We start from the raw sequence: 17,712 nt of genomic DNA, 5'->3' as shown, positions 1-17,712 counted from the left end.
TAGACAAGGACATTTCCTGAACATAATGTGTGCCTGCTTGTATTGAAGTAGACTAATAATGGTAGAAGTGTGAAGGGCTTGTGGCTGGTGTAGTCTATGGAGCTTAATGCAAATATGAAATGGCTTTAGTTGAAAGAGTAGTTAAATAGCAGTGGTGGAAAAAGTTCCCAATTGTCCTACATAAAAGTTAAGATACCTTAATAGAAAATCAAGTAAAAGTGAAAGTCACCCAGTAAAATACTACTTAAATAAAAGTCTAAAGGTATTTGGTTTTAAATATACTGTAATGAAACGGCAGGGAGCAGGTCTTCGAGCCCGAGGTCCGGCGCGCTATCGACTGTGCCGCAAAAGCATGCTCGAGCGGCAGAATCGATTTCCGCGCTTTATAAACCCAGGGTCGTTAGTTACACTACTCCCTCCTTTCAAAGAGCGCGTCCTCGCGCTAGTTTGCGACTCTCAGTCTTACAGGAACGCGCATACCGGTCAAGCACACGCACTGTCGTGTATGCAAGGTCCGATTACTTCTGACACCAACGTAATGAAACAGGCAGGGAGCAAGTCTCGAACCCTCGACCTTCGAGCCCGCGGTCCGGCGCGCTATCGACTTTGACGCAAAAGCATGTTTGAGCGACATCGTCGATTTCCGCTGAAAACCCAGAGTCGTTACACTACTGAAGTATCAAAAGTAAATGTAGCCTATAAATCATTTCAAATTCCATGTATTAACAAAACCAGAAGGCACAATGTTCTTTTTGTTTTAATTTACGGATAGCCAGGAGCACACTCCAACACTTTTACAAACAAAGTGTGTGTGTTTTGTGAGTCCGCCATCAAAGGCAGTAAGGATGACCAGGGCTGTTCTTTTGATAAGTGCGTGAATTGGACAATTTTCCTGTCCTGCTAAGCATTCAAAATGTAACAAGTACTTTTGGGTGTCAGGGAAGATGTATGAAATGAAAAGTACATTATTTAGGGCCTCCCCATTGGCGCAGCAATCTAAGCATCACTACAGCCTGGGGTTCGATACCCGGTTGTGTCATTACCGGCCGTGACCGGGAGTCCCATAAGGTGGTTCACAATTGGCCCAGCAGGTTAGTGGGTTTTGGGGAGGCTTTACTTGGCACATCTCGCTATCTAGCCTGCAGGCTGACCTCTGTTGTCAGTTGAACATGTTGGTGCAGCTAAAAAGTAAAAGTACTACTTGAGTAGTTTTTGGGGGTAGTTTTTGGGGGGATTTGTACTTTATTAAGGTACTTTACACCACTGGTAAATAGTACCCACAGAGATCCTTTATGGTAATCTACCTTTCTACCTCACTGACAGACAGTCCATTCCATCTGATGTGAATTCCATAATAAATGGTCATGTGACATTTGTTTGTTTGTTTGTCCAGTTTCTCTTCTCTCTAGAAGAGGAATGGTTTGGAGCAACCCATCCTGGAGTGGGATGGGAGCTCACTCTCCCTGGTGCCCTGATTGTTCTTGGTGTGATGTTACTATGGAGGGCCGTCCTTGCGGTAAACTCTTTGTATTATTACCATGTTACAACCATTTTCAAACACTTCAATTTCCTATGGAATTGAAAGGAATTGAGGGAAAGGCTAATTTTTGCAGTTTGAATGATCTTCTAATGATGTGTGATGTAGTCCATGTTTGAACGTTGTTCTCATTGCCTCTTGTCTCTGTTTCTCATAGATCGAAAGCAGGATACGTCTATGTGAGTTTTCCTACCTTTCATTAAGTAGCTCAGATGAGGAGAAGAAAGCTTTTGTACTTACATTTTATACAGTAGATGTAGCTCCTTAGTCATGCCTGAACCAAGACTAATTTCATATTCCCATCTGTATCTCCAGTGACTGAGACACAGCTAAACGTGAAACTCGCCCAGCTATCGAAAAAGAAATGTGACATAATGATTGAATTGTCTGAAATGGAGATACTGGTACGTTTTCAGAAGCTAAGTCAGACCTGGGACATTCTGGACTTGAATAAACATACTTTTCCATGATTATTGTAACTTGTGTTCTAAATCTGGTTGGTTTTAGTTGAAGGACTATGACTCGCGGGTGCAAAGGTCGGGGGCATACCTGCAGTAACATATACTTTTCCATGATTATTGTAACTTATGTTCTAAATCTGGTTGGCTTTAGTTGAAGGACTATGACGCGCCAGTGAAAAGGTTGCGGGCATGCCTGCAGTCCTCTCAAGAGGATAGTCAGGAGCTGGAGGTAAGCAGTCAGAGAACTATTATTCCTCAACCCCTTTAACTCGTTTCCCTGCCCTCTACAGTGTACGACCAATGTGTCATCAGGTCTAATGGACTGACATTGACTAATGTTTCGTTTCTGGAAATGTATGGAGTTGTATAGGTGCAAAGTCAAATAACTACCGGTCTACCGGTGGAAATGTATTTGAACTATTAACTCACGGTCAAAGTATAGTCCATTTATCAATTTGTTTAATTGTCACGGTCAGACGTTTATCACACAGTTAACATTGAGCCCATCTCTTTTATCCCAAGGATATGAAGAAACAATGGGACATCAGAGCTGGAGAAATGGAGGCATTTCATCTCCAGCTCCAGGAGCATGTTGAACACATACAGAAACTGAAAGCTGTTGTAAGTCCATTACTGCTCAATCAAACTCACTGGTTTGGTATGGTGATAAAGAGCTATCTTAATGGGGTTTATGTTATGGCTCCCAACAGTGGGGACCGATGGAACCACTGAAAGAGCATCACGGTGGGGATGCCAGGATCCCTAATGCCACCCAATCTACCGGTGAGTAAATCACACAGTTTGATCAGTGTGTAAAAAGTTTGCAAACTGTTTATTGACCTACTAAGCTTACTTGTCAGGATTGTTCGAGGGTAGAACCATGCAGGGTTATCTACAACTAAATGTGCATTCATCTGTTGATCAAATAACCACCTTAGTTACAGATATCAAGAGTGAGGAAAACATTGAGATCGAGGTCACTGTGATGAAGGATGCAAGCTTAGTAAGTTACTGTATAGTCTGTGTAAGCTAGGAGACATTTGGTTAAGTTACTGAAATAAGTAGAAGAAAAGAATGGGTGTGATTACAGAAAGGACCCTCTTTTCGGTTTACCCCAAAACTGTAAATACTATAATATTTTACAATGGATCAGTTGTTTGCTCTAGCACTTAAAAATGCAGAATCTTCTACAGATCAACACCACACCGGAGGAGGTGAACAGGGGTCTTCGGGGTAGGCTATGTTACAAACACACAACATATGTCCCACCAGCCAGAATCACTTTATTCTGTATTGATATGTTCTTTACTTGACATGTATATCTGTTTACTTTGCAACAGACAAAAATTGTCAGCTGGAAGAGAAGAATGCCGCTCTACATCAAAAACTCCACAGCACTGAGAAGATGTATAGACAGACTCTAAACGAGCTGTAAGTGGATTTGATTTTGATATTAGTTTGATCATATTAGGATTTGTTCTCATTCACATGACATGTACATTGGTGTTTGTCTTTTCACAGGACCAAAGCCCTGATTCAAGGCAAACATGAGGAAAAGCAACATGTAAGTAAGCCTAAGACAGCCTGCCAAATACTGATCCATAACCGCTCAATAGTTAGCTGAACTACGAAGTACTTAAACCAAACCATAAGCCCCAGTATCAACACTCGTATTGGGTCACGTGATAGGATGTCTTTGCACACATTTCTAATGCAATTTTTGTTCTCTCTTCAGATTGACACGCTACAAGAGAAAATCCAGACCGTATCTGTGAGTAGAACATTCACTTTAAAGTTAGCTACTGTAGTTGCACTAAGGTGTTATTAGCTACGTTTGGCTAGTTACTCTGTGTCTTGCTGTACACTAAGATATACAGTGTTGCTTGAATGTATGTAAACCCTACAGGGCTGGTCATTATCTTGCTATAAAATAAACATATAAAATCCTTATCTAAACTCCAATCCGTAAGAAAAACATTCCAAGTAAGTGACAGAAACCAAAAAATGATGATATATTTTATTTAACAGAAACTCAGATTTGATGTGTGCAAAATACATGAACTCCTTCAGTCAATCGTTTGTGGCATCTCCATTAGCAGTGATAGTAAACGTCTCCTATATCCAGTAATCAGTTTCTGACATCTGTTTTGAGGGATTTTTGCCCACTCCTCCTTACAGAACTCAGCCAATTGAGTGAGGTTTGAGGGGTCTGGCATGAACTTCCTGTTTCAGGTCCTGCCACAGCATCTCGATTGAAAGGGGGTCAGGACTTTGACTTGGCCAATCCAAAACACAAATCTTCTTTCTCATGATGGTAGATTTGGTTGAATGCTTTGGGTCATTGTCTTGTTGGAAGCCACATTTTCGACCCAGCTTCAGCTCCTTGACTGATGGCCTGATGCTCTGTTCAAGAATCTCCTGGTATACCTCAGAATCCATGGTTCTCTTAATGATGTGGAGTCATCTGGATCCAGAGGAGGAAAAGCAGCCCCAATTCTTGACATTCCCAGCACCATGCTTGACTGTTGGGACAAGGTTATTTTGGTGGTGGGCAGTGTTGGGTTTTTGCCAAACATAGCGGTGATGATTGTGACCAAAAAGGTCCATTTTTTGATGAATTGATCCAGAGAATGGACTTCCAGAAACACTCAGGTTTGTACAGGTGGTCTCTGGCAAATTTAAGACGGGCAGTTTGGTTATTTTTTGACAGCGGAGGCTTCTTCCTAGAACCCCCCCCATGAATGGCATTTGGATTCTGTGTTCTTATTATTGAAGCTTGCACAGTTATCGGAGATGCAGCAAGGGAGATCTGCAAATCTCTAGATGTTATGTTTGGGTTTGCTTTTACCTGATTTATTATTGTTCTTGTGGCTCTTGGGGATATTTTGGAAGGGCGTCCACTTCTAGGCCGACTTGCTGTCATGTTAACTGCTCTCCATTTGTAAATGCCTCACAGTGGACTGAGCTCAAATCTTTTAAAGAGGATTTTATAGCCTTCTCCCAGACTTATGTGCTCTCACTACCCTCGTCCTGATGTCCTCTGAGATCTCCTTTCCTCTTGGCATGGTGTGCTTTGCATTCACCTGGATGGGTAACACCAAACTGATCAGGTTTCTTATCTCTATTATTAACATAGTCCAGCCCAAACTCTGTCCTGACGATCTCTCCTTTTATTGGTTCATTTGGTACCCAAGTATGTACCCACCTTATTCGACATACTTACTGATTTAACCAATGCAACTTGGGGTTCAATTATTTTTGCACCTGCAATAATTCCTTTAAAAACAAAACATTCTACTACACGCATGATTTCTTCTTCACCAACATATGGTATTGGTAAATATTAACCTGCAATGTCAGATAAAAAAGACTGATTCTGATTCAATTAAGATTTTAATATAAAAACTACAATATATCTGTAATTGCACAAGGGGATCATATACTTTCAAGTAGTACTGTAATTCGTTTATTGTCTTTAGCGGAGAGCCTCTGCTGCTGAGCATGCTCTGGCCATGGAGAAGAATGAGGCAGCGCTACTCCGCCAGAGGTGAGTCCAACAGTCAATGAATTCTATTGAAATATATTACTGTCGGAGGCATGTCAAGTGCTAAAACTCGACTGGACCATGCCACGGTTTCGTCGGGTTCTAGTCACGACTCGGCGTCTGTCAGTGTTCTTCCTCTCTGTCTTCATCCACCTACCTCTCTCCCAAGCCTCTACTTCCTACTACAGCAGGAGTGTCTCCTTTAAAAAACGAAGAAAAAAAACATTATTGATGAGTGTACATCTGAATTGTGTCCTATAGAAGGGAATTTCATTCCATCCTTAACCCTAAAACGTAATTTACATTCTATGTCACTAAATGCTACAAACACAACCTATTTTTGTGGTCAGTTGAGTGCTTATGCCACGCTCACGTGCTCGTCGGAACTTCCTACTTTCTAGGAAATACGACTGTTTCATTCATGTGCTTTTTGGTTGGAATAATTATCCAACCAATACGATTTTAGCTAGCTTGATAAACTAGTTGACGTTGCTCATAATTACGTTAGCTAGCATCCTTAACATTGACAATATGGCCAAACTATCGACATTATCAAATGGCAAATGTCGCCTAATTATCAATTTTAACTGGGTTGTAGTTGTCAAAAACGTATTCGCTGTCATCTTTTGGTTGAAACGGTAACAACTCGGCAACAGCTTTTCTCAGTTTCCCACTTGTAATTCCGATTTGGAGGGTAATTTGGTTTGAACTATTATAGCACCTGAACGTGGCATTATAGTCCAGATCTACCATGTTAGGAACAATTTGGGCAGTCCTCTCTAAGAACTGTGATTTCTTTCTAGGATTTTTCAACTAACCTCAAAGAAGCTGAAAATAGGAAAACCTGGGTTCCTGATCAAGACCACCCCCAAGCCCCCGAAAACAACCAAGACCAACAAACCCTTCTTGAAAACCTGCAAAGTTCTGAAAGCCTTCAAAGCACTAATGAAGATATGAAGGCAAATGCATACAATTGTACATTTGGTGCAATTATTCTCAGGACACGGGGTGAAGCAGAGTACAATAAATAAATACAGATGCCTTATTCCATCAAACAACTGCAAGAAGTCTTCTTTGAAATCAACCAAGCTAAATTGGACACGTGTTTTATGTCATTTATATGGTAGGTCTCATTAGATATCATCCAACTCTTTAAAAATGCCTTTGTATGCAGATTTCTGCTCTGTTGCCATTAGGTAAGATACAACTCCATGGTGCTTACCTGCCAAGACCACCATGGAAGCCATATATCCCATCAATTACCAAAGCCAAATGGTAGGCCTATGATAAAGTCAATTTTCTAGGTCTCCAGGGCTATTTTGGAGACGGGAAACCCCAACGTGAAGGTCCTCACTTTGCAACCCAGACTCTCTTTAGGGAGCTGCCCAAGAAACCTAGATATCTTAACAGCTGTAGATGGTTCACTTGAGTGCTTTGCGCTGAAGCACGAAAATGACGAGTGGACGAATAGATGTTCATTGTATATCCGTGATCATATTGGCATCATGTTTTCACAAGGACATAGGTAATGGGGCGGCAGGGTAGCCTAGTGATTAGAGCGTTGGACTAGGAACCGGAAGGTTGCAAGTTCAAAACCCAGAGCTGACAAGGCAGATAGCCCACTGTTCCTAGGCTGTCATTGAAAATAAGAATTTGTTCTTAACTGACTTGCCTGGTTAAATAAAGGTTAAAAAAATTGTGAAATTTGAAGGCCTAATGACATTTTTGGGTTTCTGTTTCCTTCCTGATAGCCAGCTAACATGATCATTTATGCAAAGTAGGGCTTGCTATTGGTTAATAGTTCAATGCAAAAATTACCAGAAAGGCATATTGATCATATCCGACGATGGCTTGTAATTCAATGTGGATATACAGTATAGTGCCCAACAATGTTGCAACCATGCTACAGGCGTTATGTAGCCTGTTATGATAATGCTGCCTATAGAAGAAGAAAAACCCCATTAATGACTGACTAGCACTAGCCTATTCCACCACAAGAGGTCGCTGTGTTACCATTTTTCCTCCCTTCCTTTCCCTCCCTCCCCTCCAACCATGGTCCTGCGTAGACTGCTGATGAGTTAATGCCATTCTGGTGGTTATTCTCCTAGATTTCTTTCCTTGGTCTGATCTAGACCTGTGGCAGAGGTCAAATTGTAGACGTAATGGTCACTGTCATTGCAGGCCTATTAGAAATTGTGCTTTATGACCAATTTGAACATTTCGTAGACTTGCATTCAGCAACAGATAGTCATCAATAGTGGGGTTGAAGCGTACTGTTTGGGAAAGCCCATCCTATGTTAATAGTTTAAAAAGGCTTCTTGCAGACCAGGGTTGGCCGCATGTGGTCTCGTTGGGCAGGGGGCTTGCCTTGGAGGAGACTGGCCATTAGTTCCGCTTCCTTTGACTCTGTAGCGCACGGGAATTAGTAGAATCTCGCTGAATAGGCATCTGTAGCCTACGCAAGCAGGGCTGCTGTGTAGTACTAGTAGCCTAGTAGGCGCAGCAGCGAGACAAGCAGGCGAGCAGAGCCGTCGCTGGCGTATACAGTGGATTTACAATAGACGAACGCGTTGAACGGCGGCACTTGAACCAGAGGAATAGTGTGGGCCGTTCTGAAATGGCAGCGGAATCGACCCGGAGATTCACGAAGAACCTGCTCAAGCCCGGGAGTGCGGCGGAGATAAGGCAGACGGCATCCAATGCTGTCAGACATTCGGCAATGACGGTGAGTCGATGGGGGGAAAACAAAGGTTACGACTGCACCTTCTTCTGTAATGCTGAGTAGGCCTATATTATAGAGCTCGATGTGTAGGGTTCCCCCCTGTACCCTACAATGACGCTATACAGCCTAGAGCCACCCATTGATTGTGAATTGACTGTTGGAGATGCGAGCCGCACCATTTGCACCCTGACCCCGACGTTCAGAATTGTGTTGACGCGATTTGGGTTTAATGAACACAGCTGGTACATTTGAATTGTGATATCAACTGTGATATGCCTGCATGTTTGCAGCGAAGGGAAGTTTGTCTTGATGCTGCAAGAGACAATGTTGCATTCGTGTAAAATTATTTCTTTAAATGGGCTACAATGTTGCATTTGAGGACATGGGTCGAGGTTCGTGAATGCTTATCCTTAATAACGTTACCCATCTCACGGTTTTACTCGTTTCGAGATTTGCTGCTCAAATCGAAGCAGCCGCCTATTCTCTAGTGATTTTCGGTATTTTCCATGCTGCCTCGTTGAAATAAATAAATAACGGTCCTGGTTGTAGTCTAGTCCTTGGCTTTCCGCGGGAAATGCCCTCCTGCCTTGAGCCGAGGATGCTGAATGACGTAAGCAGTAGTAACATCAGCCCAGTTTGTGTGTGTGTAAAGAAAAAAACAGCGGTGCGATGGGTTGAGACAACGTAGCTTATTTTACCCCACCCATTCACACATTTCGGATGGATTGGCATTTTAATTAAGATACATTGGCTCTGGAAGATGTGTGTGTTGTACCTACCAGTGGAGGCTCCTCAGAGGAGGAAGGGGAGGATCATCCTCAGTGATTTTCATAAAAATTAAAATAGTGAAATATTGAAAGTTAGAAACTACTCTAAAACTATTAAATATATGAATATTTCACTCCAAAATGTATTAATGAATGTCAACAGTAGCCTCAACCTCACACTCTGGGGTAGCACAATGGTGTAGTCAGAGGACAGCTAGTTTCCGTTCTCCTCTGGGTACATTGACGTCAATGCAAAACCTAGGAGGCTCATGGTAATCACCCCTTCCGTAGACTTGCACAGTAATTATTATTATTATGACAACTTCCCAAGGACGTCCTCCAATCTAATAGAGCTCTTGCAGCATGAACTGACATGTTGTCCACCCAATCAAAGGAACGGAGAATGAATATAGTACTGACAGCATACGCTACAGCTAGCTAGCACTGCAGTGCATAAAATGTGGTGAGCAGTTGACTCAAAGAGAATATCAATTGTTTAACAGTTTTGAACAGATTAATTTCTTCAAATATGAAGGAGAAGAGAGAGAGAGGGTTATATTTTGTTATATATTTTTGTTCACTTGCACTTACTTAGCTAGCGAACGCAGCAAGCTCGTTTAGCCTAATCAAACAACCGGCTCAAACAGAGAAGGATGCTATGTTAGCTAGTTGGCCATGGCTATCCAACACCGGAACTCTTCCAAGTCAAGGCAAGCTTTTGGTTTGATTAAGTTATTGCCAATGCGGCCGGCCGGTGTAACTGCTAAACTGCTTACTGTACTTGCATGACTACATGATTGTAGTCACGAGTTCCAGTAGCTCTGTTGACTATGACATTAGTAAATATGGTGACAACAATGTAGGCTGTGTGTAGCGGATAGTGGTTATGGCATGAAGGTTTGGCTTGAAAATGTTATTTTTTTGCCTGGTCACAGTCCACAAGCAATGGGAAAAGGTGAAAGGAGGGGAGCGTGTAGTTGCGAGAAGGAATATACAATGAGCAAAGGGATTATGCTGTCTGGATGTGACTGCTAGCAACGTGAACTGTGAAGGCTGTAATTCGTTCCGTCGATTCTGTTTAAAAACATTTCTTAAACAGAACGAGACGGATCAAAATGGGGATGAACATACCTGAATTTGTCCAATAGAAATTCTTGTTTGCAACTGTTGGACTAATGATTACATCCTAGATTAGCTAGATGCAGGCAAGAGTGGGCAAGGCGGTATTGAATGTGTCACTGTCTGTCACCATGATTACTCAAATTTGTCTCACGACCTGTGCACCTTTTGTTGTAAACTTTAATTCGTAGGCTATGTTGTAGCGACCTCATGATGATGGGGGGGGGATCATCCTCCCTCATCTTAAATGACACTGACCGCCACTGTCCCACTCCACTTCAATGGCCAAAGTTGCTGGATATTGTTGGGAACTGGAACACACTGTCGTACACGTCCACCCAGAGCATCCCAAACATGCTCGATGGGTGTCATGTCTGAGTATTCATGCCATGGAAGAACTGGGATATTTTCAGCTTCCAGCAATTGTGTACAGATCCTTGCAACACGGGGCCGTGCATTATCATGCTGATACATGAGGTGAGGGTAGTGGATGAATGGCACGACAATGGGTCTCAGGATCTCATTAATGGTATCTCTGTACGTTCAAATTGCCATCGATAAAATGCAATTGTGTTTGTTGTCCGTAGCTTATGCCTGCCCATACCATAACCCCACCACAGGGCACTCTGTTCACGTCAGCAAACCGCTCGCTCACACATTCACTTTTAACCTGTTAATTGAAATGCATTCCAGGTGACTACCTCATGAAGCTGGTTGAATGTCAAGGGTGTGCAAAGCTGTCATCAAGGCAAAGGGTGACTACTTTGAAGAATATCAAATATATTTGGATTTGTTTACCACTTTTTGGGGTTACGATATGATTCCGTAGGTGTTATTTCATAGTGTTGATGTCTTCACTATTATTCTACAAGGTAGAAAAAAATAAAGAACAACCCTTGAATGACTCGGTGTGTCCAAACTAGAGGTCGACCGATTATGATTTTTCAACGCTGATACTGATTATTGGAGGACATTAAAAGCCGATACAGATTAATCGGCCGATTTTTACAATGTATTTGTAATAATGACAATTACAACAATACTGAATGAACACTTGTTTTAACTTAATACATCAATAAAATCAATCTGGCCTCAAATAAATAATGAAACATGTTCAATTTGGTTTAAATAATGCAAAAACAAAGTGTTCGGGAAGAAAGTAAAAGTGCAATATGTGCCATGTAAGAAAGCTACTGTTTTAAGTTCCTTGCTCAGAACATGAGAACATATGAAAGCTGGTGGTTCCTTTTAACATGTGTCTTCAATATTCCCAGGTAAGAAGTTTTAGGTTGTAGTTATTATAGGAATTATAGGACTATTTCTCTCTCTACCATTTGTATTTCATATACCTTTGACTATTGGATGTTCTTATAGGCACTTTAGTATTGCCAGTGTAACAGTATAGCTTCCGTCCCTCTCCTCGCTCCTACCTGGGCTCGAACCAGGAACACATCGACAACAGCCACCTTCAAAGCAGCGTTACCCATGCAGAGCAAGGGGAACAACTACTCCAAGTCTCAGAGCGAGTGGCGTTTGAAACGCTATGAGCGCGCACCCCGCTAACTAGCTGAACATTTCACATCACATCGTTACACCAGCCTAATCTCGGGAGTTTATAGGCTTGAAGTCATTAACAGCAGAGCAACTGGTAAAATGCACGAAAGTGCTGTTTGAATGAATGCTTATGAGCCTGCTGGTGCCTACCATCACTCAGTCAGACTGCTCTATCAAATCATATAATTAAGTCTAACATAATAACACACAGAAATGTGAGCGTTAGGTCATTAATATGGCCGGAAACTATCATCTCGAAAACAAGACGTTTATTCTTTCAGTGAAATACGGAACCGTTCCGTATTTTATCTAAGAGGTGGCATCCATCAGTCTAAATATTCCTGTTACATTGCACAACCTTCAATGTTATTTCAGAATTATGTAAAATTCTGGCAAATTAGTTTGCAATATGAGCCAGGCTGCTCAAACTGTTGCATATACCCTCTGCGTGCAATGAACGCAAGAGAAGTGACACAATTTCACCTCGTTAATATTTCCTGCTAACCTGGATTTCTTTTAGCTAAATATGCAGGTTTAAAAATATATACTTCTGTGTATTTATTTTAAGAAAGGTATTGATGTTTATGGTTAGGTACACGTTGGAGCAACGACGGTCCTTTTTCGCAAATACTCACTGCATCGATTATATGCTACGCAGGACACGCTAGATGAACTAGTAATATCATCAACCATGTGTAGTTATAACTAGTGATTATGCTAGCTAGCAACTTACCTTAGCTTCTTACTGCATTCGCGTAACAGGCGGGCTCCTCGTGAAAAAGGTGGTTCGAGTGTTGGACTAGTTAACCGTAAGGCTGCAAGATTGAATCCCTGAGCTGACAAGGTAAAAATCTGTCGTTCTGCCCCTGAACAAGGCAGTTAACCCACCGTTCCTAGGCCGTCATTGAAAATAAGAATGTGTTCTTAACTGACTTGCCTAGTTAAATAAAGATTAAATAAAGGTGTAAAAAATATATATTTAAAACATTTGCAAAATCGGCGTCCAAAATGACCGATTTCCGATTGTTAGGAAAACTTGAAATCGGCCCTAATTAATCGGCCATTCCGATTTAATCGGTCGACCTCTAGTCCAAACTTTCGACTGGTACTGTACATGTGTATGTATAGACAGTATATCAATAGAACAGGTGTGTTGTCTGTATTTCAGGGCAGGGTACCGGGCAGAGGCCGGCTAGTAATGACTTTTTAAAACACTATTGGACTGGCGATTTTAAAAGCTGTTTTTCAGCCTCGGTCCCAGCTTTGATGCACCTGTACTGTCTCCGCCAACTAGAAGGAACAGGCCTTAGCTCGTGTGTCTGAAGTCCTTGATGATCATCTTGCCCATCCTGTGACACCGGGTGTTGTGGATGTCAAGGAGGGCAGGCAGTGTGCCCCCGGTGATGACCGCACCACACTCTGGAGAGCCCTGCGTTTGCGGGCTGTGCAGTTGCTGCACCAGGCGGTGATGCACCACATTTCTTCAGCTTCCTGAGGTTGAAGAGGCGCTCTTGCGCTTTCTTTAGCACTCTGTCGACGTGAAGGGATCATTTCAGGTCCTCGGTGATGTGCACGTCGAGGAACTTGAAGCTTTTGACCCTCTCCACTGCGGCCCCGTCGATGGGGATAGGGGGCGTGCTCTCTCTGCTGTCTCCTGTAATCCACGATCAGCTCCTTTGTTTTGTTGACGGTAAGGGAGAGGTTATTTTCCTACCACCATTCCCCCAGGGCTCTCATTTCCTCCCTGTAGACAAGGGTTCTCCAACTTTGGCCCGCGTGTGGCTTTCTATTTAATTGTTGGACATAAGACTGTAAAAACACCAGCATATCAGCTCCAAGGCATTCCCGCTCATAATAGAGACACAGTATATATGTGATCGTATACAAATGTCAGCCGTTTTTGAAATGATTGTTTTTGTCAAATATTATATCTGTTTGAGCTTCTTGCCGTCAATTTGCAGTCTACAAATTATTTGCAATTATGTTTCGGACCCCTGACCATCCGCTAAAGAGGAAATCAACCCGCTGCTGAATCTAGTTGATGATTCCTGCTTTAAGCTGTATCTTCAGTGTTGGTAATCGGGCCTACCACTGTTATGTCGTGAGCAAACTAGATGGTTGAGTCGAGTTGTAAACTATAAATATTGATGCATTACTAGCTCAAACACAATCTGCAAATTTGAGAAGTTAATTGGTGGGTAATGGTGATTTCAGAACCAAAGTGGGGTTGGATTTAGGCTACTTTGTCCCCCCTAATCTGATAGTGGTAGTGGCGTGATAAATGCTTAGTCTCCCTTATGGCTCAGATCAGGTGCCTACATAGTATACCCCATAGACATACATCATTTACACACGCACACACACGTCAGCTCAGACACATCCAGCCCAAAGAGGCCCAACTCATTAGCTATATCGGCAGCAGATTTGAATTTAGAATGGAAAATAAATGTGTTTATGCAACAAATTTGAGTGCATTGAACCAAATCGCACTGATTTCTTTCTCTAATCAAACCGAATCGCACCGCATCGTTTCAAACTAAGTTCCAAACTAAAACGTTCCTGTATCATATCAGAACCTATGTATCTAGATACATATCGAATTGTCTTGAAAGGTAAAGATGTACATCCCTAGTGACTAGTTTCCCTGCAGATGAACCAAGATAAAGGTCAGAGTCACCCTCCATCTTTCCCCATAGGGCCTGCTGGGTCCTGTGCCTCCTGAGGCTGATCAGCTTCACTTTCTCATCAGCCCTGAGAACAGGGGGGGGGAGGGAAGGCATAGGAATATGATCTAGATTCTATTTATATGGGGGAGTGGAACATATAGAACAAATTAATATAGGACCTCTATGTAATTCTATGGAGGGAACTGCCAAGCCAGGATTAGTGTCCATTGGAATTGAAGTCAGTTTTAGGAAGTAAACTGAAATTCTATACAATTTCCTAGGGACTTCTCAATCAAGCCATTTTTGCATTTGAAATTCAAATCACTTCCTGGATTGACTGTCTTCAATGCTAATGGACCTAAACCCTGTAACCTAGAAGCCAGTAGTAGCTAGTAACACACACATTTTTCTGCACCTGCTATAACATCTGCTAAACTGTGTACGCGACCAATATACTTTGATTTGATGACAGCCAGCCTCTCATGTACTTCAAGCGCCCTGACCACATAGTGGAAGATAGAATGTGTTGCTGATACACAATGGCGTTGGCATACTATAATAACAGTCAAACACTTCTATTATTTGTAATTAAATGTGACATTTTCCCGCCCCTTGCTTGATATCAGATCGAACTGCAATGTCAGGAGCTCTTGAGCTTGTCCACGGAGATGGCAAAGGCACACAATGTTGGAGTCCTCAGTTGGAGTCTTTCTCTTTGAGCTGTCTGACAGGCTAGTCTCTCTCTCTCTTTTCCAGATCTTCTACCTACCTCGAAAAGAACAACCATCTCAGATTGTTCTGAAATTGTTTCTATCAGAAACAGATCGGATTTGGCATTCCCGCAACATCATTCTGTTGAAATATAATTTGATCTCTGCGAAAGATAGAAAACTGAAAACTGGTTCTGTGTCTGACAAGTAGTATACCCTGTTCAGAGAAATTAGTCATTGAAGTTTTTAGGTTTATGTCTCAATTTACATCCTGATATTACCAGGTTCTGACCACTAGATGGTGCTGTTCCAGGTGATTTTGTATTGTATTTTTAAGAACCCCCCCCTCAATATTAGAGTGAAAGATGGTTTCCTTACCCTGTAAGCAGCCTATGGACATGATATGACAGCAATCCATGTGTTGGCTTTGCTTCCCACTGTTTCAAATAGGTACCATTCACTTGCATTGGATTTGTGCTACACATGGGGTGGGTAGAGCGTTGGACTAGTAACCAAAAGGTTTCTAGATCGAATCCCTGAGCTGACAAGGTAAACATCTGTTGTTCTGCCCCTGAACAAGGCAGTTAACCCACAGTTCCTAGGCTGTCATTGAAAATAAGAATGAGTTCTTAACTCACTTGCCTAGTTAAATAAAGGTTAAAAAAAACATGCTAAAAAGTTAGCAGTGGCCAGGTAAACAAAACCAAAGCATAGGTTGCTATCATACCTTGTCCATAGACTGCTTACAGGATAAGGAAACCAATATGTAATTTGGGTGAACTATCATTTTACCATTGAGGGGAGTGGGATTCTTTCAAATAAATATCCCCTAATAGTATAAACAGCACCATCTAGTGGTCAGAAACTGGTAAAATCAGGATGTGGAATGGGACATAAACCTAGCAACTTCAATTCCCATAAACCTAGCGACTCATTTCGCTGAACAGGGGTTAAAAACCATCACCAAATTCACTGAGAAGACAAAACATAGGACGAAGAAACAATACTCCAAGCCACAGCTCCATACTACTTGTCAGACACATAGAACTTATACTGTATACTCCAGTGGAGGCTGGTGGGAGGAGCTATAGGAGGACGGGCTCATTGTAATGGTGGGAATGGATTGAAACGGGGTTCCCATATGTTTGATGTATATGATACCGTTCCATACACTCCATTACAATGAGCCCATCCTCCATGGGGGCTTTTGACAATTTCTTTGGATTCCTTATTGTTAGAGAAATGTTTGTTCCATATTGAGTGTTAGGTAAATATTCAATGAATCCTAGAAATTTAAAAAAGGACAATTTGGGTGCAATCAATTAACTTAATTTCTCAGGGCACAAATTATATTTCAACAAAATAATGTTGAAGGAATGCCAGTCTTATATAGCTCTAACTACAGAAATTATTTCAGGGGCCTCCCGAGTGGCGCAGTATTTTAAGGCACTGCATCGCTGTGCCACTATAGATTCTGGGTTTGAGTCCAGGTTCTGTTGCAGCCGACCGCGACCTGGAGAGAGAGCACAATTACAGAGCACAATTGGCACAGCGTCATCTGGGTTAGGGGAGGGTTAGGCCGGCAGGGATGTCCTTGTCCCATCGTGCACTCCTGTTAGGGGGCCGGGCGCAGTGCACTCTGACACAGTCGCCAGGTGTAAGGGGTGACATATTGGTGCGGCTGGCTTCCGGGTTAAGTGGACATTGTGTTAAGAAGCAGTGGGGCTGTGGTTGGGTTGTGTTTTGGAGGACGCACGGCTCTCGACCTTCGGGAGTTGCAGCGACGAGATAAGACTGTAACTACCAATTGGATACCATGAAATTGGGGAGAAAAATGGGGTAAAAAAAAAAGGATTTCAGATCATTCTGAGATGGTGGTTGTCATATGGCTTGCTGAAATGAAATGGATCCACGTGGGGGAGAGAGAGGTGAAGAGGTGCCAAGAGGGGAAGAGAGCGAGATGAAGAGGTGCCAAGAGGGGAAGAGAGCGAGATGAAGAGAGCGATGAAGAGCTCTCTCGCTCTTCATCGCTCTCGCTCTCCCATCTCTCTCTTCTTCTCTTGGCACTTCTTCATCTCTCTCTCTTCCCCTCTTGGCACCTCTTCACCTCTCTCTCTCTTCTCCTATTGGCACCTCTTCACCTGTCTCTCTCTCTCTCTCTCTCTTCTCCTATTGGCACCTCTTCACCTGTCTCTCTCTCTCTTCTCCTATTGGCACCTCTTCATTGGCGCTGCCCATCTCACGTTGGCTTTCCCCTCTATTTTTCCTCTCTGTGTGTTTCTCAGTCCTGTCCTGCGGCCTGCGCAGCTCCAACACATTGGTCGTTCTCTGGGTTAGCTCAGGCTGACAGAAAGATGTTTATAGTGTGTGTTGGTTTGAGTGCCTAGTAAATGCACACAACATCCTCTGCAGGCAAGAGAGGCAGGTCAATCTCTCTGTGGAGCCTAATGGGAAAGTGTGTGGAGGGTGGTGTGTGAGGGGAGTGGGTGTTCGTGTGTTCCCGGGAGGGCGGACATAGTGTGTGTGCTAGTACCAGTTTGTCATTGTTTGGTCCTCCTCCGTCATCACGATCTGTAAACGGTAACTAGATGACAGCTGTCAGTCATCTAGAGGCCAAGCCTACCTGCTGTGT

The 17,712-nt window shown here is 42.7% G+C and overlaps 2 protein-coding genes across 3 annotated transcripts in view; both read left to right on the top strand.

Moving 5' to 3' along the window:
• The first annotated feature begins 1,399 nt into the window (after positions 1–1,399).
• On the top strand, positions 1,400–6,728 carry LOC118377461 (uncharacterized). The gene is made up of 13 exons (XM_035764374.2): positions 1,400–1,516; positions 1,695–1,716; positions 1,853–1,941; positions 2,150–2,227; positions 2,521–2,619; positions 2,709–2,781; positions 2,937–3,001; positions 3,192–3,231; positions 3,339–3,429; positions 3,520–3,562; positions 3,734–3,769; positions 5,478–5,545; positions 6,346–6,728. The coding sequence occupies exons 1-13, from the start codon at positions 1,490–1,492 to the stop codon at positions 6,497–6,499; spliced, it is 885 nt and encodes a 294-aa protein (XP_035620267.1). The 5' UTR covers positions 1,400–1,489; the 3' UTR covers positions 6,500–6,728.
• A 906-nt stretch (positions 6,729–7,634) lies between these two features.
• Positions 7,635–17,712, top strand: part of LOC118396802 (dedicator of cytokinesis protein 10-like) — a 183,140-nt gene continuing 173,062 nt past the window's right edge. For both annotated transcript variants that reach the window (XM_052467187.1, XM_052467186.1), the window contains exon 1: positions 7,635–8,267. In XM_052467187.1, coding sequence (XP_052323147.1) covers positions 8,160–8,267 — 108 coding nt within the window. In that variant the 5' untranslated portion in view covers positions 7,635–8,159. The remainder of the gene's footprint in view (positions 8,268–17,712) is intronic.

The sequence above is a fragment of the Oncorhynchus keta genome, chromosome 18, assembly GCF_023373465.1.
Source record: "Oncorhynchus keta strain PuntledgeMale-10-30-2019 chromosome 18, Oket_V2, whole genome shotgun sequence".
NCBI classification, from domain to species: domain Eukaryota; kingdom Metazoa; phylum Chordata; class Actinopteri; order Salmoniformes; family Salmonidae; genus Oncorhynchus; species Oncorhynchus keta.
Note: the sequence above shows the minus strand (reverse complement) of the source record. Positions and strands in the feature narration are given on the sequence as shown.